Source organism: Catharus ustulatus, chromosome 4 (genome assembly GCF_009819885.2).
Source record: "Catharus ustulatus isolate bCatUst1 chromosome 4, bCatUst1.pri.v2, whole genome shotgun sequence".
Classification (NCBI taxonomy): domain Eukaryota; kingdom Metazoa; phylum Chordata; class Aves; order Passeriformes; family Turdidae; genus Catharus; species Catharus ustulatus.
In genome coordinates, this window is record NC_046224.1 from 29,683,343 (window position 1) to 29,705,745 (window position 22,403).

Consider the following 22,403-nt stretch of genomic DNA (forward strand, 5'->3'; position numbering starts at 1 on the left):
GGGACAAAAATCTGATGGAGTTGAGGCTGCAATGACCTGTCTATTGTATAAAGTTGCCAATCTTCGTCTAACTTACTCCTGATACTTCCATCCAACCAGTGTGCAAAGGAACCTCACAAACTATGATTAGGATAGTATCAACCCATTTCTGTCTGAGAAGGAAAGCTAAAACTGTGTGCGATTCAGGAACAAAATTCTGCCTGTTACAGCAGTTATCTCAGCAGCCTGTGGGCATATATGTACTCAGAGTTATGGGCTTTCAGCAACATGATCCCTCTTGTATTTTTTGAAATTTACTGAGCTGTCACAGTAATATTAGTGTGGCAGGAGGAAATGCACGAAGGAGAAGAGGGATGATGAAAATCCGCAAGAAGAATCTGTCTTAAGAAAATATTTCAGGACAGGTGTCTTGAGAATCTCAGGCTTTATAAAGTTTTGTAAGTTTGGGGGTTTCTTTATTTGTTTTTAATCCTACTCCTGAAGCAAAATTCCTGAGGTGGTATTTTCTGTGGGATTCCTGCTTTTCTTGCTATTTGTTTGGTGGTAAGCAGTAACACAGTTCTGACTTTGCAGCAGAGGGAAGGATGACCAGAGGCTGTACACCAGCTTGTTCTGGTTTTCTCTGCCAGTGCTGGCTATACCGTGTGCTGCTTTTTCCCAACTTGGTGAGAGAAACCCAAGCACTTCTAAGCATATTTCTTTTCCCCAAGAACACATTTGCTCAACTGCTTTGCCTATGCCCAGAAATGGTAATAGAAGTGCTATTGTGATGACAAATGGGAAACATAATTTGTGTAGAGATCCTTGGTCCAAGATAAGAAAATGGGTGGCATTGTGTACATGCAACCTCTTTTTTGACCCTCGGGTCTCAAAATCTTGCTTCTGGTTTGAGGCTTGCCATAGAGGGCACAGGCTGTCACAGTGCTGTAGTGGGAGGGTGGTGGCATCCCAAGTAAGATGCAATAAATACAGGGGGCTGTCATTGCACATGCTCTTCTTTTTGTATACAAACACTATTAGCAAGTGAATGTATTTAAATTAGAGACTTCTTTTTGTTTTGGTCCCCTAAACATATTTTCTAAACCAGCAAGAGTGAAGGAACCCCTCTGCACACTTCTCAGTGATGCTTAGTGTTGGGATTTTTTTAAAGCAGATTTGGAAGAAGTTTGGCTTATGGTACAAATAAATTGCATTATATCCCATGTCAGAAAAGAGACACAATGACACAAAAAGACCTCAAGAGATACAAGTGGGACTTTTTTCAGTATTTTGAAGGTGACTGTGGAGTCAGAACTCTCCTTCTATGAGATCTTCTGGTATGCTTTTTTCATGAATGAAGGGGTTTTGTGTCTTAAATCAGATATGCATTACTGCTGTTAAATCATATGCACAAATTGTATGCATTCTTTACAGGCAGTCAGTCCCTGACCATCATCCTGAAGGAGGTTATGTCAAAGGAGAGCAATGCAAACAAAAATACAGGGGTTGTACTTATGTGGAAAGATAGGTAGGAATGATAATAGAAAAATGAGCTGAATAAGAAAATGAGACTCTGAAAGGTGAATATGCCTCAGTATTTCTAAATTCTTACTTATTGGTAGACTGGTAGGTGTTTTGAATATCTTGTGGAACAGTGAGTGCAAACCATATGGTTGAATGATCCTTGTGGGAAGATGATGTAGATGACTTCTTGGACGAGATAGTAGACACATAGTGAAAAAAGAGTCAAAATTAAGAAGATGCTACCAAGCACACAAGTGACTACAAATTGTTATCTTTTTTTGATGCATCATGAGAGTACTACGTGAATTCACACTAACACCTTATGGTGCCCTGGGGATATGGACAAGAGTTTGGTACTGTGAATGTCACGTTGTGAAGTCACTTGGCAATGTGTAGTAGCTTTAAGATGTCCTAAATCACACTGACTTATGTCTTCAACCCTCATTAATTTTAAGAACAGCATGTCTCATTGTCTTGCTATGTTTAAGCTTGTAGACTTGCTTTTTTTTTTCCTGAAAGCTTTGTTTATCCTGTAACATTCCATATGCTAATATTATAGTAAGGTTGTAAGTCAGCAGGACTTCTTTGTAGGGATTCTTGTCCTGTTCACAGGTTATGCAATGACACTAAAGCACATGCTTAGCTCCTTTGTTTCCTGAGAAATGTATGTAGAAAATTGTCTTATTATACTATTCTTCATATTATGGCCAAATTTAAATGCTGCTTATAGGAACTACAGGGAGAATGCTAAGTGTATTTCTTCTGTTTTCTGCTGAAATTATTCACTGATCTGTGAGAAGCATTTCTTTCTTGAGAACACAGGTTGTTGACATTCCTTGTGCATCTCTGTATCCAACAAAACAATATATTGGCAAATATTTTGTATTTCAGTGGCTTGAACAACACTGAAACTATTACCTGCTTTTATGCAATAACAATTGACTGAGGTGCACAGATTTTTTAGGCTTCTGCAGAAATTATTTGATTTTTCTGTGAATTGAGCTTCAAATACTGGTTTCTTTGGGGTTTTTTATTTTTTCATTCAATATGTAACAATAGAATTAAAAACTTTCTTGACTTAGCAATATGAAATCATCTTTCTCTAAGATTTTGGCAGGTTCTATATTTGTGTAATAATATGTTTCCTTATGAGTGCAGTAATTTAGACATGTTCATTTTGGTGGTGAGCTTCCAAGTAGTTTATCTCTTTCCCTTTCACAAATACTAAAGATAAATGAAAACCCCTAACAACTTACATTTAAAACAAGAAATCCTTGCCAAGACTGGTTTTGTGGTGTCCTGGGTAAAGGCACCTGAGGCTGGTGAAAAGATGCTCATTTTCAGTACCTGAGCAAATAACAATACCAGCACAATTTTAAAAGTGCTCTCAGAAAGATACTGCATTTTTTTCTTGGTGGTGATTAATGTAGGAGCAGTAGATGACTGATCCACACATGGTGTCCTGACTACCAGTCCCAAGATGGGCAGAGGTGACACAACCTTTTACATAACTTGTTACAAAGAAAACAGAATTCAGCAGATGGCACACAGAAATTTCTAAGAAAATGTTGGAAACTTCTTCAGTCAAGAGTAACACCATTTATTTCACTGAGTCAGTGATCTGTCTGTCTGGTCTTGAAGAAAGTAGAGTTGTGATTCTGTGTCCTTCAGACACTTCTCACTGAAAATGTGGGTTTTGGCTCCTGTCATTTTTCAGTTGAAAGTCATAATGTTGCTGTGATCTGCAAGGAGAATTATGAGAAGCATAGATTGTGTTTTTGAGAAAACAAAGCAGGCTTATGTCAGTGTTATTTCTACTAATAATCCTATTAGTACTTCTGTTTTTCAAATAATATTATTTTTAGTAAGTGATTTTATCATTTTTGAGGACCAACTTTTCGTATTCAGTCATGTATCATGTTGTATATGTATGTATTGTCACATTTTTCTCTGTTTTTCATTCATATGCACAAATATATATACACGTGCATACAGTCTCTATTGGCTGGAGCTGGTAGTGCCAACTTAAGTTTTAAGCAGGAGATATCTAGAAGTGTTTGGCTGCACAGAACTCTGAAAAACTTGAAGCATTCAGGTAATTGCCATTCAAGTATCAATTTTATACTGAAACTATTTTTTAAGATGTGGAGAAGAGTTTTTTTTCCTTAGAGTAAGTTTTGAAAATTGTCATGGAGAAGCTCTAGTGTGCATTCTGAGCCTTAGGGGGGTGCAGGGTGTGGAAGGAAAGAAAGCAAAGAAGGTTGTTTGGTATGAGGGAAATGCTTTTGCTGATTCTGTGGGGAGCTGCCAGTTTCTGGCTTAAGTTTAAAACTTCAGGAGAATGTTTGCATGGGGTCAAAAAAGACTTGTTAGAGATTTAAAGTTAAATTTTCAGAGGATTTTACACCAGTTCTGCGTTTATAAGGTCTGTAGAGCTGTACCGTAAAGCTGAGAGGGTTTTTTCTCTCTTCTGTTACACAGAGCTTGTTACAACACCAGGTGTTAAAAGTGTAAAGACTGATGAGCCTCTGGTTCTTGCATGCTATAAACTGGCACTGGCAACTGGCAGGAGGAGGAGAGGCAAGAGTGGGGCAGAGAGAGAATGGTTCTGCCTGTCAAGAAAGAGAAAGACCAGCTGAGGAGTTTACATGGCTCCCACTTAAGGAAAATATAGTTATAGGTTCTGTGGTGCCTGGGGTGGTGATAGCTGAGATTGACTGTCCTCTGTTGCCAGCAAGTGTCCATGAAACCCTAAAGTCTTAGCCACTCTAGCTGCAAACATGCATAAAAGACTCATCTTGCATCCCCTTCTCCTTTCAGTGTGTGTTTGCCAGCTTCTGTGTGAAATGAGATGGGGATCCTGCTTTTGCAAATAACATTCTTACATTCTGCCCCACTTAGACTAATAGCAGAAGGCCCAGTCTGTGCCAAGGATCCAGCAGGGTGGGAGAGAGCAAGAGGGTTCCTGTGACAGAACTGAATTTATGATGTTCTAACTCATGAATTTATTGCAATGCTGTGTTTGAGAGGATCCAGTTGTGGTTGTTTCGGATAATCTTAGCTGCCATTTCTTACAGTGTGGGTGCTGGTCTTTGCAGTACTGACAGCCTTTTAATTCAGCTGCTGTGTGGTCTGTCTGCAGATAAACATTCATGGATACATATGCTGTGGCACATGTGCACGTACACATAAATATATCTGCTGCCATGATTGTGCTTAGATAAAAGGTTATGTTGGACTGCAACTACAGCTAAGACTATTCAAAGTTAAAAGATGAAAATTTTATATTTTTGTATGATTTTTTTATTCCCAAACAGGTTTACAAACTCAGTCTGCTAGAGTGATTCTAAGATAAGTTGAAGTTCATGCTTCAGACATGCAGCTGTCTTAGTAAAACCATACTGGTTACTTCAGTATTCCTGAAATGTTTGTCTCTTCAGTTGCCCTTCCTCACCCCACCCATCAAACTAATTCAAAAAGCAGTAGTAACTTTGCAGGTTTATAAGAAAAGGGTAGAGCACCACCAGATTTTTTTGTGGAATAATTGTGCCTAGCACAGGGTGAAGAGTGTCATCATCTTTGGAGCTAAGGAGGTTGGAGTCTGTGGAGGGGTATGTCATGAAATAGAGGATGTGATCATCAGGAAGCAGCAGCAGGGCTGTGCAGGCAGGAGGGGGCAATATGAAAGGGTTAGAAGAAGGGAAGCCACTGAAGGTTCAAAGGAAGTGTCATACAGAGGAATATCTTCTAGGAGAATAGATATAACTTCTAACAGGCTGTAAGTGAGGTGGGGTGACTAAGTTTCAATAATCAAAGTGGTGCAAACTGGCCTGATAATTCTGACAGCAAAAGTGAAAAGATTGTCTTCACAAGTATTTTGGAGGGGTTTGGGCAGGGATTTTATTTAGTAAGCAAGATCCTGAAGACAAATGTTTAACATCTGAAGGGGGGAAATTTCAGAAAGGCTCCACTGGATGACTCCAAAAAATGGAGAGACAATTACACTTCCACCTAGTGTAGCTCCCCAGTGCCCTTTTGAATCAGTGGTTGCAGTTATCTGCATAAATTCAAAAACTGAATAACCCATAATGCTGAATTGAAGGGACTGTTTTAAAGCCCGGGACAAATGGACATATCAGAAGACATCCAGATTTGTTAAAATAATAAGCTTACTCATTTTGTGAGAAATTAACTCCAAAACCTCAACAGATAAACTGTTGGATTTTACAGAAGAGCTTTTATTGCCATCTACTGGCTTAAATGGGCATCTTGCTCAACTGCATTGCCCTTTCTAAGAACCATTTGGAAAATGTTTGCTTGCTGAGAAAATATTTTGAAGAGATTGTTTCAGAATATTCCTTAGGCAAGCTTATCTTTGGCATGGTATCAGACGAGTCTGTTTGCAGTTTGCTATGTTGGCATGCCAAGCTTTATGAAAGGGGGTTCATTTAAACATCTGGAACCTGACACACCCAAAAATGCACTCCAGCACATGCTTCACTTTGCAGGAAATCAGCTCTAGGAACACACTGAGGATTTTGTATATGTGGTGTGCAGCAGGTTGTGTGTGCATGTGCTTCAAAAACTGGAGTTGTCAACATTTCTTTCTGCTTTCAACTTCCAAACTACATAGAATTGAGTGGGGTTTGAAGAAAAACTTTCTCTTAATTAGTTCTTCAGATTTTCCAATTACTCCAAAGCCCCCAAAAACTCAGCAGAGAGCTTGAAACTTTGAGCCTTGATTAAGTCTGAATCAAGTCACAGATAAGGTGAGATTAGCTTTTTTTATAAATACAATTATGAAAGTAAAAGGCTAAATTCTGTGTCTTTCTTAAGCAAGATGCCCATTGAATAAAATCTTCAGGATAATTTCTCTAAATTCCAAAGCCTTTTGTATATTTTTCTGTCTGTTCAGTATGAAATTCCTAAGAGATTTTCAGGGTTTTTTTCTGGAGGCATCAATACTAGCTGACAAGTCCTTACCAGGCTGCTGTATAACTCAGATCTGCAGAGCGTTTATGTTTCATCAGATGAACTAGGCATTTGTATAAACACTCTCAGATTTGGGGATTTCAAAATGAGAAAGAACAACAGTGACATTATTCAAATTATTTAAAATCATCCATCCATTTTGGCTGGAAGAAATGAAAACAAGACCTGCTGGTAGTAGTCATTTCAATCTGTACACAGGTGTCTACAGCCTTGCACCCACAAGTACACAAAAAGCTCCTCACACAATGATTAAATCTAAATAAATAGCTGTAAAAATAGTAGCAGCGTCAGAAGTCTATTTTTAAACTAGTTTTATTGATTTGGAATTTTAAACTGTGTATCATATACTGTAGTAAAGTGACAGAATTGTGGAGAGTTTCTTTTTCTTTTCCCTGGTGCTCTCATGTTCATTCCTGAGACTACCATAGCCTGACCATCCTCTCCAGTGGCCATTGTTTGCAGATCTGAACCAAAGCCTTTGTACTCATTCTCATTTACTGTTCCTGTTTCTTGTCTTTGTTCTTTTCTCACAGCTACAAGCCCCCAGCGTGAAAGGCTTTGATTTTGCTAAACAGCATCTGGGCCAGCACAATAAAGATGATGTCCTGATTATCCATGAGCCAGCTCCTTTACCAGGACCTATTAAGGATACTACCCCATCTGAAAATGGAGATGTGCCCAGCCCCAAATCCAAGATTTCCACAAAGCCTTCAAAGACTGTTCGACACAGAGGGAGGTCAGTTCACAGAGATAAAAACAAATTGTAGTAGACAACACTTTATTAAGGGCTAGCGATTGCTGTATTTTTAGGGCAATTTCAGTGGAAAGAGCTGTTCCGGAGCTCTGGAACTCACATTTTCTAGTGACCCACCACTGTTACACCTGACTACTCATTAGTACGAGGTTGTGAGAATTTAGTGTTCATTTTTCTTTTAAAGGGAACATACCCAGTTAAGAGGGGTATTTAAGACACTGCTGAGCTGACTGGAGTCAAGTCATTCAAGCCTGTTCACTGGAATCACCAGGTCTGTGTTTTCCAATGCAGTCTCTTTGTGGTCTCCAGCTACGAAGCCAAAGGGTAGTTAAAAACAAATGAAAGCCACTGACAAAAAGTAATCTGTTTCAATCACATTGATAGTGATCAATACATGTATGAAGAGTTGGGATTTCCAAAACTAAGCCGTATCTCCAAACTTCAGGGAAGATGCAGAAATGTTGTTACTTATGATTATCTGGGGGAAGTCTTGTAGCAAATGGGCCTTACTCAGAAAAAGGAATGGTAATTCACAGCTGTGCAAATGGAAAAGGGTCTATCAACCATCAGCATTTTCCTAACCTTTTCCAATAATCACATGATGTGACTGTCCCTTGCTGGAAAAAGTCCTGTTTGTAGGATACATGATGTAACAAAGCTGTGTAACAGAGATGGATCTGTGCACAAAAAAATGTAGAAGGTAACACGTGGGAAAAAAATGGAACGCTGAGAAGATCCCCTGTGAACTACACTTTCCAGTAATTCTTTCTCTCCCTCGCTCTCACACTTCCTTGTCTCCAGCTCTGCATTCCCTGTGCTTATACCTATGTGATACTGCACAGTGGGAGAAAAAAAAAAACAATCAAGGGCAGTGTTGGATGAACTGAGAAAGAAACTAATGGTGATTCTGACTGAGCTGCAGGTCTCTGCAACACAGCTTACTCCTCTGTTCAGCCTTCTGTGCTTCTTCTAAAACCCCAGTTGTCTTAAGATCCGTGCTTCATCTTCCCCATGTGGGCTTCGTAAAGCTCAGTTTCCACCCTCCAGATGCTAAGCCTGTCTTCCTAACTCCCTACAGGCCTTGTAAGTAGGAGACTGCCAGTGGTACAGTGGAAGGTGGGCAAAACTAGAAAATAATGGAAGAAAAATGAACTATGCTAGTTTTGGTGTAGCTTACATAAATTAAAACAAAGTAATATAAATCTGAAAGACAAGTGTTTCTGTGTTTCTTTTAATAAGTTCAGAAGTGGCCTAGGACAGAGGTGATACATGGGGGAAGGCATCTATATTTATATAACTTATGAAAGAAGTTTATAAATTTGATGTTACTACTGTGTTTGGTCTGGAATAATTTAGAAAATTAGGCAGGAGAAATTTCAGAAGTAAACATTCTAATGATGTGCCATGATCCCATTGTAGAAGGCCATCAGGTAATTCAGATGTGATTTGCCCTTAGTGAAGCCATGTTGGCTGTCACCAAGTCCCTTATTTTTCACGTGCCTTAGTGTAGTTTCCAAGACTATCTGTTCTGTGATCTCCTAGGCACAGAGGTGAGAATGACTGACCTGTTGTTCAGACACTTGAAATGTTTTCAGAAAACAGTCTCCCTTTTCTCCTTATTCCCTTCAAAACAAATCTTCCTTTAGGCTTAACTGTGGAGATGTTGCCATCGTCTCCCTGCCATGCTGATGTGCCCATGTCAGCTTGTGATTTGAAGCATTTATTCCCCAAGGCAGAAGTTGAAATGGTATCATACTGTGTTGTGTTGGGTTTATCTGCTTGATGTTTTGTGAGGAAATACAGAACTCAGTTCATCACAGTTCAACTCAGGATTGTATGTTACATGCCAGGAAATCTAGTGGTGATATGAGTACTCGTTCTATATCTGTAAGAAACAGCAAACAAGAACAGCTGAGTTCAGAAAGCTCAGCATCCCTAGGTTCCAGCTGAGAGTTGGACCTGTGCTTTTGACTTGAGAGTATACCACTGCATATTCCTCAGCACTTACAAGAAATGGCTGACATTGGCTCAACACTATTTATGTTTCTATAACCTGGTGATAATTTGGATACGCTGAGAAAAGAGTATGAAGGGAAGTGCAGAGCGGAATGAGATCAAACAGAAAGTCAGTAGGAGATCTGGATACAGAACTCCAGCCTTGTACTCTGCTGAACCAGGACAGATGATGGAGATGATAGCTCTGCACACCCTCCCTCCCATAGAGAAAGATGCAGTGATGAATATCTCCAAGCTCATTGAGGACCATTTATTCTCTTTTCCCTGCTATTATTTTTTTTTAATTGGGATGTGACATTAGTATTATAGTCCTGCAGATCAGGGCATTGTTTAGGGAGGAGAAAAAGGGGAGTTGAATTCAGAGCTGCGAGGAGTAGATTTAACTTCAATGGACTTGTCAGGCTGCATATAGTTATCTTAGTGTGTGAGCTCAGGCAGGCTGATGTTTAGCCAAGAGCCTCAGTAACTAGTTCAGATACCCATCTAGCCCAAGCAAATCCTCCACTAAGGATGTTAATGCACAGACATGTGCATATTCTCTATTATTAACTCCCTGACAGAATAGAATACAAGTGTTCACAAGACAAAATGGTCACTAGAGACACTATCACAAAGGCTGATCCCATGTGAAGACAGGCTTTGGTGTCAGGCAGTGGTGTGGGCCCTGTAGTTTTTTCTATTTTTATACTATCAGAATAATTTTACAGCTGAAGTATTTTGTTGGAGAAGATAATGATTTTTTTATTTTTTCTATATTGCCTACAAAAGCTGCAAGCACTGAGATTGTAATTTTTTGGTTAACAAATGTTCTTAAGAATTGTGTGACTGCATGGAATAAATACATAAATGAAGTATTTTTGAATTGCCTTACATTTGACTAATCAGGAAAATATTCACATAGATTTGTATTGTTAACAAGAGAACACCAAGGCTGGATGTTAGACTAGTTGCCTATGTGGGTTTTGTATTCCTAATTATAATTATTTTCTTTCTGAGGGTAAATTGCTTTACAAATGCAATTTTCTTGTAGCGTATTTTAAAGGAAAGATTACTAAATAATATTGTCACATGTGAATTGTGTTGCAGTCATTTTTCACACAATGATGGTTACATCATGGCAATGAATATCTAGCTATAATAATGTATTATAAATTTACTTATAAACAGAGGAAAAGTTTAGCAGACTTCACAAGATATTTTAGCACAGAATTCTTTGTGTGTGAGAATTATGCCCCATTGCAAACTTGTGTTACATGTTGGTTGGTTTGTTTTGTATGTTTGTGGCAGAATTTCCCCATCAGATGCTGAATCCACAGCAAGTGAACAATCCAGCGGGAGAGAGACAGGAGAAGAAACTGCAAGACCATCAACTGTTGCAAACGAGGGCAAGCCACGAAGAGCAGTGAAGAAGGGTTTGTTTGTTTTTGTTTTTTTCTTCTTGTGTGCTCTAGTACTTTACTCAGGCTGAGGAGTTACTCTGGTGCTGTAACTTTTCTAAACTAATCTTGACTGTTGATTTTTCTGCTTCTTGCTCCAGAAAATCCCTTCATATTTGGTTTAGTTTCTTCTGTTGAAACTGAAGAGCTATACATTCCTTCCATTCCAGCAAGCTTTTGAAACAAATGGCTTAGCAGGAATGAATCTTGCCTCCTTCTGTCCCACACACACCCCCAGCAGAACTTTCCAGCTGGGCTCCTCCTAATTGTGTCTCTCATGGTAGCAGAATTGCAGACAGTTACATGGGCAGTAGGGGTCACAGCAGGACTTCAGACCAAGGGGGTCCATCTGTAACAGGAACTTTGGAAAAGTGATATGAAAAAAAAAATACCAGAGGTGAAAGTGTTACAAATGAGTTGTAATTCAATCATCCAAATGCCTGCATGATTGTACATTAGAATGATCAAAATTCAGTGCTACTCTGTTAATAACACTGGTATTTTTTTTAAAAGAACCATCTTACTTCCAGTTTAAGTGCCATTATTTTTTTTGGAGGTACTCTAAAATATGTATGTTTATATATTTGGAAATATGGGAAAGCATCTCAGGAGGGTTTGAGTTCCTCCAACCTATCTGACTTGAATTCTGTTGCTCTGTTGCCCTTTCTTCTTACCTGGGAACTCCAAATTAGTCTCTTCATTTTCTATCTGACTTAAAACTTCATGTAACATTTAACATGTCTTTTTGGTGTAGAAATGTTACCTTTGCTGCATCTGAATTACCTAGTAAAGGCAGTGAGGAGACTGTGTAAAGTGTGTCCTTTTGACCTATCATGACCTTACTGGGTAAAATGGACTATTTTTTCAGCATTTGGTGCATCTAGTTTGCAAATAATAGGGGCTATTCTTAGCATTCAGAATTGGAGGCACTGTCTGCAGAGAGCTGTCTACTAAATGGGAGATTCAGTTCCCTTTTTGTGCAGCTGAGATTTGGCAGTTTGATCCAAGTTCATGCATTTCATTTAAAAGTAAATGCAATCATCTTACTGCTGTGTTTTTTTCCAGTTGCCATTCTAGCTAAATTATTTGTCGTAATTACTGTGTTGTCTCTTCTTTTTCCTTTATGTTGTCAGGAGCAAACAGAGTGGGTAAGTAACCAGAGCTGATAGTTGAGTACAAATATGAATAGGGGTGTTGGGGCAGCTGCAATTATGTCTTAAAAATAAGGATGGAGGAGTTTGTCTTCTGAGTATAAGAAAATAAAATTGCTTTTGAGCTATTGAAGTATAAAAAAATCTCAGTAACACAAATTATAGTAATCCAGCACATTTTTCTAATTTTTTTCCTCCCAATTCTTTCAAATTTTTGAGGAAAACATCACTGTGAAAGAAGCAAAACTAAGGCAGCTATTGGTCCTGAAACCAGCTTTGTATAGACAAGTTGTAGATGATATTAGAATTACTGTTGTTACTGAAAGCCCAGAAAAACCCACAAGCTGCCTGCAAAGAAACACAAATATTTTGTTGTGAACTAGTGTTTTATCTGCCAGGATTGAGACAGGGCAAACACAGGGCAGGAGAAAACTGACCAAAGCTTTCTTTGATAATGTAGAGCACATCTAGTGATAAAATAAGGACTGTGTCCTCTGGCAACACTGACCATCTTATAGCAGCCAACCTTCTGTCCATCCTTCTGTACTATGCTGCTTTCCATTGGTGGGTGTAATGAGTCATCAACTGCATCCTAGGAATGTAACCTCCTGGGATACAAAGAAATTGTGTTAAATTTATCTCTAATTGCATTCTCTGGCATGGTTAAGATACCAATGCATGAGCTGAAGAATCCCATTGACTCTATCTGATTTCCAGTGAGACCTTATGCACCTTGGTTGCTGTGTCTCTCGAGGGTGCAGGAAGCAATAGCCTTTCTCTGTCTCCATATTTCCATATGAAATCATAGCTTCCTGACATTTCAGTTCAATTAATGGTTTCCACTCAGGGAGCAGTGATGAACATTGATCCTGGCATGTGACCTCTATGGAATGGTTGTTAAAACATGATCTGAACAGTATTGGGATATTAAGTACCTCTCCATTATTTTTTAGCCTCACTGAATTATTCTGAAGTATAAATTTCATGCATGTAGTGCCATCTGATAGCTTTATAAGGAAGAGTTTCTAAATGTGAATAGTAGTGTAATATAAGAACTTTGAAATGAGCAGTTATGCTTATTCTCTCTGTCAAAACTTCTACAGGACCTCATTCATGTGTTGTGTTAGAAATTGTTTCTCTTTTTGTTGTATGTATACAGTGCTATGCTGTTCCTGACTTAATCTACTTTTCTGTACTTCCATCTTGGTTGATATTTATAGACACATGGTATTTATAGACACATGTAGGCACACAGAGAGGATTTAAAGGTCAGATGCAGCTTATGAGGGTTTTTTGTGTGTATCTTTTCTGCAAAAAGGAGTAACATATGGTGTTACTGTAGGGCCTTACCAAAATTTGCCAGTGGGACTTCTGTTTTACAAAACGAGTTTAAGAACCCTTTCAGCTAAGAGGTCCCTGCCAAACACTTGTTTATGTATGTACAAAGGAAAGTTATGGATGAAATGAAAGAGATTCAGAGTGAATGCTCAGTGTAATTGAAAGTATTAGACCTTGCTAACCAAGTAATACAAAAATATCCTTAAAATTTTATGTTGGCAGTCAGTGGGCTTGGGAATAGATGATAGAGTGAAAAGGTAAAAAAGAATATGGATGCAGAAGTTCAGATCTCTGTTGACTACACTGTTGCTCTGAGGGATCACACTAATTCCTTAATATATCTTATGCCTCTCTCTGTGAGAGGCAATGCTTGCACACTGCTGAGAGGTGCATGAAGATGAGGCTGTGAAGATGACAAATGGTTAAGATGATACAAATAGCTGCAGAAGAGAGATGAGTATGTTTCACTTTGGCTTCATGTCTTGCAAAACCTGTGGGGCACAGACATGTTGAATGGAGCTGTTTGCCTTCTTTTTAAGAACACCTATACAGAGAAATCACATTTATAAATGATGCATGCCTTTTATAAACATGTATGTTTGACAATGCTTAGATCAAGTTTGAGAAATATGAATAGGGGTTTCACTTAACTTGTGGCCAGACTGCTTTCCAGCTCAAAAGTAGTATGCTGTGAATATAATAAGTCTTACTATTCCTTTCTTGTCCTGCTCCCTTGTTGTGCTGGAGGAGGGAAGCAAAGGAGCAAGTCACCTACTGTGACCTTCTGCAGAAGATAGGATCCACTCCTCTTCTGAACCCTATCCTGTTATCAACACATGTTGCAACAGCAGTGACTGTTTTATTTCCCTTCTTGTCCCTTGTTGTAGTTGGATCATGTTGATAAACAATTTATTCTGTATTAGAAGCAAATTAGATTTTTGTCCTAGTTTGAATACTGAGAACCACATCCCCTTATTAGAAGTCTGTGGAAAAATACAGGGCTATGTCCCTCAACACTGTTGTGTTCCTTCATAGGGAAAGTCACAAGCCTTGATCTCTCATTGCTTGTATTTCATGGTGAAAAGCAGTTTGAGAATGTGTGACTTTACCATATGGATAAGACAAAAGGTTATTTTGAAAGTTTTCAATAGCTTTTGCAAGCCTCATCTGCATAAGAGCTTCTGAGTTAGATTTAAAATATTACTAAGAAAAAAAATTACTTAATCTGTACTTGACTGCAAATCACTGGGGTGATCCTGTAGATTTCAAGACTTTTGAGGGAGATGTCCCATTTCTATTGAAGTAATTAACTGTTGGCAGGACCTGGGATGCATTTCCGTGCATACTGGTTTTCATAGTGTCTTTTGCTGATTGTATTTGAGTTGGTTCAACCTCTTCAACAAATTACAACATGATAGTATTTAGGCAGCTTGCTTATTATTGTGTGAACTATTTATTATGTCACAGAGAAAACACCTGCTTTTAAAGTGTTAATCAGTAAAACGTCTGTAAAATTCTTTGTGTTTTGTGCGGATTTCTAAAGGATTTTTTATTTGTCTTGTATCACTCCTATCACTTAAGAAGTGCATTTTGCATTGAGACATCTTTCAATGCTCTTTGAACCCCCATTTGAGCAATTTGCATCTCCTAAAGTACTGATAAGAGGAATCATTAGCAGAATGTACTTAAACAGCTTTTTATGGAGTAAAGTAGATTGCGATTTTGGGGGTTTGCAAGTGCCAAGAGCTTGATTTACAGAAATAAAGAATGACAGCTCACCTTCTGGAAATATAATGGGAAAATGTTTATAATTTGCAAACCACAGGGTAAATTTGTTGTACACTAAATGTGAGTCAGCTGGAAGGCCTGTAGGGCAAATTAGACACAGATGGAAAACAGGGTATAGTTTTGTAGAGCAGTATCTGTAGAGCTTAACATTTGACTGTGATAACCCTGGCAGCACTGCTTCACTCTGTATTGATTCCTATGATTTAGGACCTCCTCAGACCAGCAGTGGAAATGAACAGCACTCCTCAGCCTCTATCTTTGAACATGTGGACAGGATGTCCCGTTCCTCAGACGCCAGCAGACGGGTCCCAAGCAAGATCCAGCTGATTGCCATGCAGCCCATGGCAGCACCTCCGGTTCAGAACTCTGTGCTCTCTGATCGAGTAGCAGAAACCAACAAAATTAATAAAGAGGTATTTTGGAAAGTGCTTTGAATGTTCTTGGAGGATTGTATGCCTAGCCAAAGGGAAAGTGAAAAGTATCCAGTTTCTTGTTATTGGTTGTTCCTTGTAAATTCCTGAGGAGTTAAATCTTGACGAGTTACCGGAATAATCCTATTTCCATCCAGAGAAATTATCCGACATGTTTTTAAGAGATGCCTAATCCAAAATTTAAACATAGAGAGGATTTGATGGTCATGATACCTTTGTGGTTAACATTCATTTGCTAGTCAGCAGGACATGACTTAAAGAGAGTTGTGCTAATTAACATATAAGAAGTAGAACATATGGCCCATCTTGGTTTTCATTCTACATCACTCTTTTACTTTTCAGAACTCAGGATGTTGGTTATAAAAAGTTATCTCAAAACATTCTGGGGTGTGAATTTGCAGCCCAGTTCATTGTTTTCAACTTCTAATGTGTTTACCTGACAGTAAACATACAAAATTTCTTACTTTCTCTGAGGCTCATGCTACTGTAAGCAGAATATGAGCATGCCTGGGGCATGAGGAGAGGTGATGCACTGTAAAACCATATCACACACTGCCTGACAGTAGCACATACTTGGATCCTGGTTTGGTACTGGGTGTAAGATGGCATTTTTTCATAATTCAGAGTGGAAAATTACTCAAACCTGTAACTGATCCTAGTTAAGAATCTGTGTTTCTCAGTACCTTACTGAAGAGAGGCAAATATATATATATATAAAATCTGTATCTCTAGGACACAGAGGCAAGAGGAGCCAGAAAACAGAAATCTTTCTATATGGGCAGAAGATGTATGATTCTAATTATAAGCATAAAGAGCAAGTCTGACTTGTGTCCCGTATATGCTTTTATTTTTTTGATTTTCATGAGAGAATACACAAAAATCAGTTTTTATTTGGTTCTTAATTTGCTGATGCAGATGTGTTCCAGAACTAGTCCAACATAGGCAGAGCAGCTGTTGCTACCTAATATGGTGCTCAAGTGTTTACCAGTGATCAGAATTATTTCAGTGGGTTTTGGGCCAGGATTTACAAAGTGTGATGCTACAACAGCTTTACCCAGGTGCTCCATGAAATTTGAAAAAAGGTAGGACAGAGATATGAGAACTCACCCTCCAAGATGATGTAGAGCTGATAGTGCCATGTTCATCTGGGCCCTTGTGTTGCTGCTGTGTTTCTGCAGAGCGTATGGCAGCCTCTCATGCACAGCAGAGGCACTGAGTTATGAGCTCAGTTGGCTCTTGAAGTTCTGCTTCTTGTGTGATGAAGGTCATTAAAGGGAAAAGGTAGCAGATTTTAACACTGTTGATCAAATACCTATCTGTTTGCCTAGCATAGCTGACTACAGACTGGTTAGTCTTATTTTTTCAGTGCAGTGTTATGTCTGACAGACAGCAGGAGTTTTTTGTGTTCCTCCTGCCTTTTGTTAACAAACTGCCACTTCCCTCTAATTGTACCTGCTGTGCTGGCAATCGTGTTGTGTATAATAGTACGTCTACCTGGGGAGACAATGGGGAGACTGTGAAATATCCAGGAAGGAAAGTGCATTCATAAATTGTGTGACTTCTTTTAGTCCTTCAGAGATCAGGGGAGGGAGGCAGGGGCAGGCAGAGAGGTGGGGAGGAGAGGTTTACAGAAAAGTAGCAAAATCCGGTTTGCAAAAAATGCAACTGAAAAAATATTCCTCTTTCTTTTTTCTTCTCCTTCCTTAAGATACAAACAGCCCTGAGGCATAAATCTGAGATCGAGCATCACCGCAATAAGATTCGCCTCCGTGCCAAGCGTAAAGGGCACTATGAATTTCCAGTGGTGGATGACGTAGTGGTGGTTGACTCCAAAGAACAGCACAGAATATATCGCAAGGCACAGATGCAGATTGACAAGATCTTGGACCCTGGAGGCAGTGTGCCTACTGTCTTCATAGAGCCCAGGAAGAGGTAGGGATTTCAAAGATGCAACAAGCAGTTATCTTTTACAGTCAGTGCCCAAACTATATCAAAATTGTACTTTTTAACTGTCAGAGCTTAAAATCATTTGGATTGCTTGGTTGAATTTGAGTTCTATAGGTGAAAAGATTGGGTTGTTCTAAACACTTCTATTTATTTCAGTATATGCCACTCTGTTTTGATTTCAAGTTATTTTTTTGCAAGGTCTCAGCAGTGAATTCTTGTATGTATGAAATGTATGAAAATAGTCTTAAAACAATTTAGTATTTCCTCTGCCATTTGTTTGGCTAATTCTTGTGTGGTGTTGAGGGATCAAAATTGCAATATCAGCACTAAAAAAGAAACCTTCAAGTAATATAGATGCAAGTAATATAACCACCAAGTAATAATATTTTTATAAAACAGGAGAGGGGACGAGAATATGTAAAATAAGGAAAACCTTGAACAACCTGAAAAGAATGAAGATTCTGAATGATAAAGGCAAATTCACAAATCAATAAGATAACCCAGAGGGAATACATAAAAGGTTATAAGGCGCATCTGTCAGCCTCACAGATCTGCCTTCTTGGCCTTGTATTTGCAGAGAAAGTTTTCCCTGGGTTCTGTTTCGGGCTTATGAATGAAGGCACTTTGTTCCTGGAGCACTAGTGCCCAGTGGGTGCTTCTGCACTGATAGAAAATAGCTTTTCTCCAGTGGTGTGGGTTCCTCCGCTGGTTTGCCTGAAGGGGTTAAACCCTCCATAGCAAACATAAAGCCTTGTTGGCAGTGTGGTCTGTTGTGTGGCTGCAGATGTGTCATACACTGGACTGGAGAGCTGGAACACAGCTATTTGGAGAGATGAATGTAGGAGGGAGGTGACTCTGGGGCGAATTTAAGGGAAGAATGGGATGCTTTGGAGAGTTGCCAATGAGAGTGTTACTAAGAGAAGCTTGAGGAAAGAGATTTGAGCTACCTAGTGGCACTGGTATGGAAAACTGGGAAATGCAAGAGAAATGGGGCTGAGGCAAGGATGACTTGGAGGAAATGGGCAGAGGAGTTCAACCTTGAGTGGGATGAGAAGAAAAATTTAAAAAATGAATGTGACTACCTTTGCCTCTCCCTCTCTGCTTTTTGTTTTTTTCCTATTAAGTTCTCGTGCAAAACGTTCTCCCAAGCAGCGCCGTCGTCATCAGATAAATGGGAGTCCAATTGATGCCGAAAAGGACAGGTTAATCACAACTGACAGTGATGGCACATACAAAAGGCCTCCAGGAGTCAATAATTCTGCATATATTGTATGTATGTCTCTTGAATGGCAGGAATGTTCTGATAATGATGACAGTTGTGACATTGGCAGGTTTTTGGCCTTCTGTTTATGGTCCATATGATATGGTTAGTTTCAGTCATGTAGTTAGTATCCAAATCAAAGTGAAATAAGGATTTCATTGACAGTCTGTCATTATTAAGCAGTAAAATTCTGCCACATATTCCTTGATGTTACAGAGGCCAAGAATCAAAGCCTTGTTTTCATTTACGCCACTGTGTTATGCACATGGAAGTGTGCTTGACATGCTCCGCAATATCTTGAACATAGTTCCACTCTAGTCCAATTTTCTGGATGTTATATATTGATCTATTACAGAAAATTTCATCCTTTAATCTTACAGAGTGGAAGACTCAGGTCTTTTTGTGAGAAATTTTTTCATTTTTCAAATGCGGGAATTAATTATTAATGATAAAGAAATGCGTCTTTATACTGCAGTAACTTGAAGCAATTCTAGTGCAATGTCTTGAAAATAAATTTTGTTGCACGTCTGAAAAAAGAAAGATGCTGGAGAATACTTCTGTTCAATCATATCTGTGTCACAAACAGTATTTAGGCATCTTTAACCACTTCTAAGCAGATTTCGTGAAGCCAAATGCTCATATTGGAAGCCCCTGGATGGTTCTTCTCTTTAAAGGTGGTTTAATAATTGTAAGAATTTCACTGTTAGCTGCATATGCAGTCAGGCAACTCTGATGTCGATTCCTGCAGTTTCCCTTTGCCTTCAAACATGAGTGTGATGATTTTATGTCATGCTGCAGTAGAACGAATTATCATCTGAAGCTGTTTAATTAAGACATGGCACGCAGCAGGCTCAGCCCCTTTGGCATCTGCAGTGAGACTGCTCAGAATGCTAAGTTCCTAATAAAGTAGAGGCTTGTGCCTCTTGACAACTGATTTTGGAGTCTTCATGCAGTGGTAAGAATGAGCTCTGATAATAAGTCTGCTGCTGTAAAGCTTGTTTAATTTCCCCTCACTGATGAACAATAAGCCCATGTGGTAAGATCCCGGGTAGTAATTATGATGCATGCCTAAGGTATTGCTGCAATGAAGCACTTACATGAATCCCATTCAGGTGATGCACCCAAGTTCAAGTTCCATGCAGGTAACCACTTAGTTCCTTAACAGCTTGCTTTCTGTGTTTTTCTAGGAGGCAATAATTGTTTAATGTTACTGCTGATGTGGTCAGTTACAAGCTAAAGACTGAATTAATTTCTTAGAACTGCAAAAGCTGCAAAGTCATCAAAGATGTAGACAGATTAGTGGATATTTTCTGGGTGGAGAAATGCTCTCAGCATGACTTCATTACATGCTTGCAAACCACAAGACTTCTGTTATAGCTGAGTAACTCCTGCACAAAGCTCTACTACCTTACCTGAGATCAGAGTCCTTCAGATCACACTGAATGAAGTATTTGAGCTGCCAGTGTTATGTATGTGCATGCAGAAACGGGGAGGATAAGGGCAGATGCTGGTTCTGGCAAAGACAGTGTTGCTCAGACTGAAGGCCCACAGGGGCTTGGAAGCTGTTAGATATTTTCTATGACTGCCCTTCACCTTCTTTGTGTTTCCTCCAGTCTGATCCAGACTTGCCTCCCGAACCACAGACATCATCCTCAGTGGATCTGGGGAAGTTCCCCGGCTTGCCCTCACACCCGGTGTCGCAGTACGTGCCCCCGCAGCCGTCCATTGAGGAGGCTCGGCAGACCATGCACTCGCTGCTGGACGATGCCTTCGCCCTGGTGGCTCCCAGCAGCCAGGCAGCCAATTCCACGGCCGTGCCGCCACCCGGCGTTTCCGCAGGACAGCCGGTAAACAGCTGCGGCAGGGGTGGGAGCACGGGCATGCACTGGGGATGGCCTCATGGGCCACCTCGGGCAGTGAATGGCAAGTTTGTGATGCAGTTGAAAAGGAATCTCTGGGCAGGGAGTTGTTGCCTGTTGAGCCACAGCCACTGTTGTGCCCATGCTGTCAGGGCTTACCACAAATGCAGAACATTCCTGGAACAAGGAGAATTCAGAAAAGACCGATCACAAGGTGGTGAACATGCTTTCTGAGCTGTTTGGTTTCTTTTCTCTTTTCCCATATCAACCACAAGAGAAGGTAGGAGTTTTCCTTTAGGATTTTCTTGGTTTGAAAGACAGGAGCCTCTCTTGAAATGGAAAATGTAAGCCCCCTCCCTCCAAATTATTATAATTTTGAAATTAAGGGGCTCTCAGGCAAAGATATGGGAATAAGAATAACAGTTCTTTACTAGGAAAATTAATATAAAATTACAGTAATACAGAAAAACAGAACACTGATAGTGTCAGAATACAACCTGACACCCTGTCAGTCAGGGTGTTGGTAGCAATCTGATTAAAAGGACTTTAATCTATTAAACCATTATTAAATAGTGACTGCAGTCCCCCTCTGAAGGTCCAGTGATGATGTAGGAGGATCTGGTTACCCTCTGAAATCCAGTGGAAAAAGGCTGCTCTGATGTTCCAAATCTCAGATTTTTATCTGGGTAGGAATGTTTGGCTCTGGGTGGAGCATCTCACAATGGGATGATGTAATTTTCAGTCAAGCAGTAGACTCAATGGCCCATTAATGGAAGATATCTCCCTAGGGGAAGGATGGGTAATGGAAAAGATAAAGAACACTGCCCCACCTGGTTTTGATAGAATACATAGTTTTGGTTGCATCCTGCATTGCAACCCAAGACAAGGATAATTTCAGTTCTTCTCAGTTAGGATCTTTCACAGGTCAGTCTGGCTGTGTCTTAGAGTAAAACTTTTTTCTTTTTTTTTTTTAAATATGTGTGGTAGTTCCTATTCTGACAATAAAAGAAAGAATGTATTTGGCATAGGTCATATTTTTCAGTAGAATATACAAAAGCTTTCATGAAGGAAAAAGGTATAGAGAAGCAGTGTTTCTGTGTATGATTTTTCGCTTTTGGTGGAGCACTGAAACACCTGGATAATCTCCCAGGTTCTGATGAGTCTGAGCCCTGTAGTCTCTCTGCTGCACTCTGATGCTGTTTGAGGTCAAAAGAGATTTCCAAATGCAAAGCTTGGGTTTTTTCTAAGTTGATATTGGAGCAGTTCTTGATCTTTTGCAAGTGAGAAAGTATTCCTAAAAGTTTTTAAATTAAGACTCTGACCACACAGAAGAGACTGTACCTGCTGTAGCGGTGATTCCCAGATCTTCTTGTGCTCTTTTGTAAAATCAAAGATCTTATGGCTGCCATCAAGTCTTACTTACAAGGCTTAGTGATCTCTTCCATTCATCACTTAAAAAGCTGTCTGTAGACTTCCCAAGGTATGCATTTTGATTTTAATTTGGTGGGTTTTTTTATTCTTCTAACAGAGATACATGGAATTTGGAATGAATCCACCAACAGCACCCGGTCTTCTACCAAGGTAGCTTTTTACTGATAAAATTATAATTTATTATTTTCCTTGCAATTGCTCCAGATTTATTACTGGCACTGGTTATATTATTATGCAAAGTACTGTATAAATGAAAAGTAACAGGAGTCCAGTAACAGTCTGTGTTATTTATTTATGAAGCATAAATGACGTATGCATGCTGGATGGAATCCAAGCCTCTGTTTAAAAGAAATGTTTCTAGCCCCTCAGCCATAGAGATATCCTTCCAATATTTGCTAAACCACTGAGTCTGAGCTTTTGGAGAGCCTGAAACAGTTACTCAGATGCATGTAATTCTCCCAATACTCTTGCTTTCATCTTGTTTCTGTATCCTCAG

General features: G+C 39.4%; 1 protein-coding gene across 4 annotated transcripts in view; it reads left to right on the forward strand.

The window, feature by feature from the left end:
- KIAA1549 (KIAA1549 ortholog) overlaps positions 1 to 22,403 on the forward strand; it is a 141,588-nt gene that overhangs the window by 106,831 nt on the left and 12,354 nt on the right. For 3 of the 4 annotated variants that reach the window (XM_033057075.2, XM_033057077.2, XM_033057078.2), the window contains 8 exons: positions 7,029 to 7,231; positions 10,553 to 10,677; positions 11,835 to 11,849; positions 15,186 to 15,391; positions 17,118 to 17,341; positions 18,481 to 18,625; positions 20,231 to 20,464; positions 22,005 to 22,057. In XM_033057075.2, coding sequence (XP_032912966.1) covers positions 7,029 to 7,231; positions 10,553 to 10,677; positions 11,835 to 11,849; positions 15,186 to 15,391; positions 17,118 to 17,341; positions 18,481 to 18,625; positions 20,231 to 20,464; positions 22,005 to 22,057 — 1,205 coding nt within the window. The remainder of the gene's footprint in view (positions 1 to 7,028; positions 7,232 to 10,552; positions 10,678 to 11,834; positions 11,850 to 15,185; positions 15,392 to 17,117; positions 17,342 to 18,480; positions 18,626 to 20,230; positions 20,465 to 22,004; positions 22,058 to 22,403) is intronic. The other variant, XM_033057076.2, reaches the window with a different exon arrangement.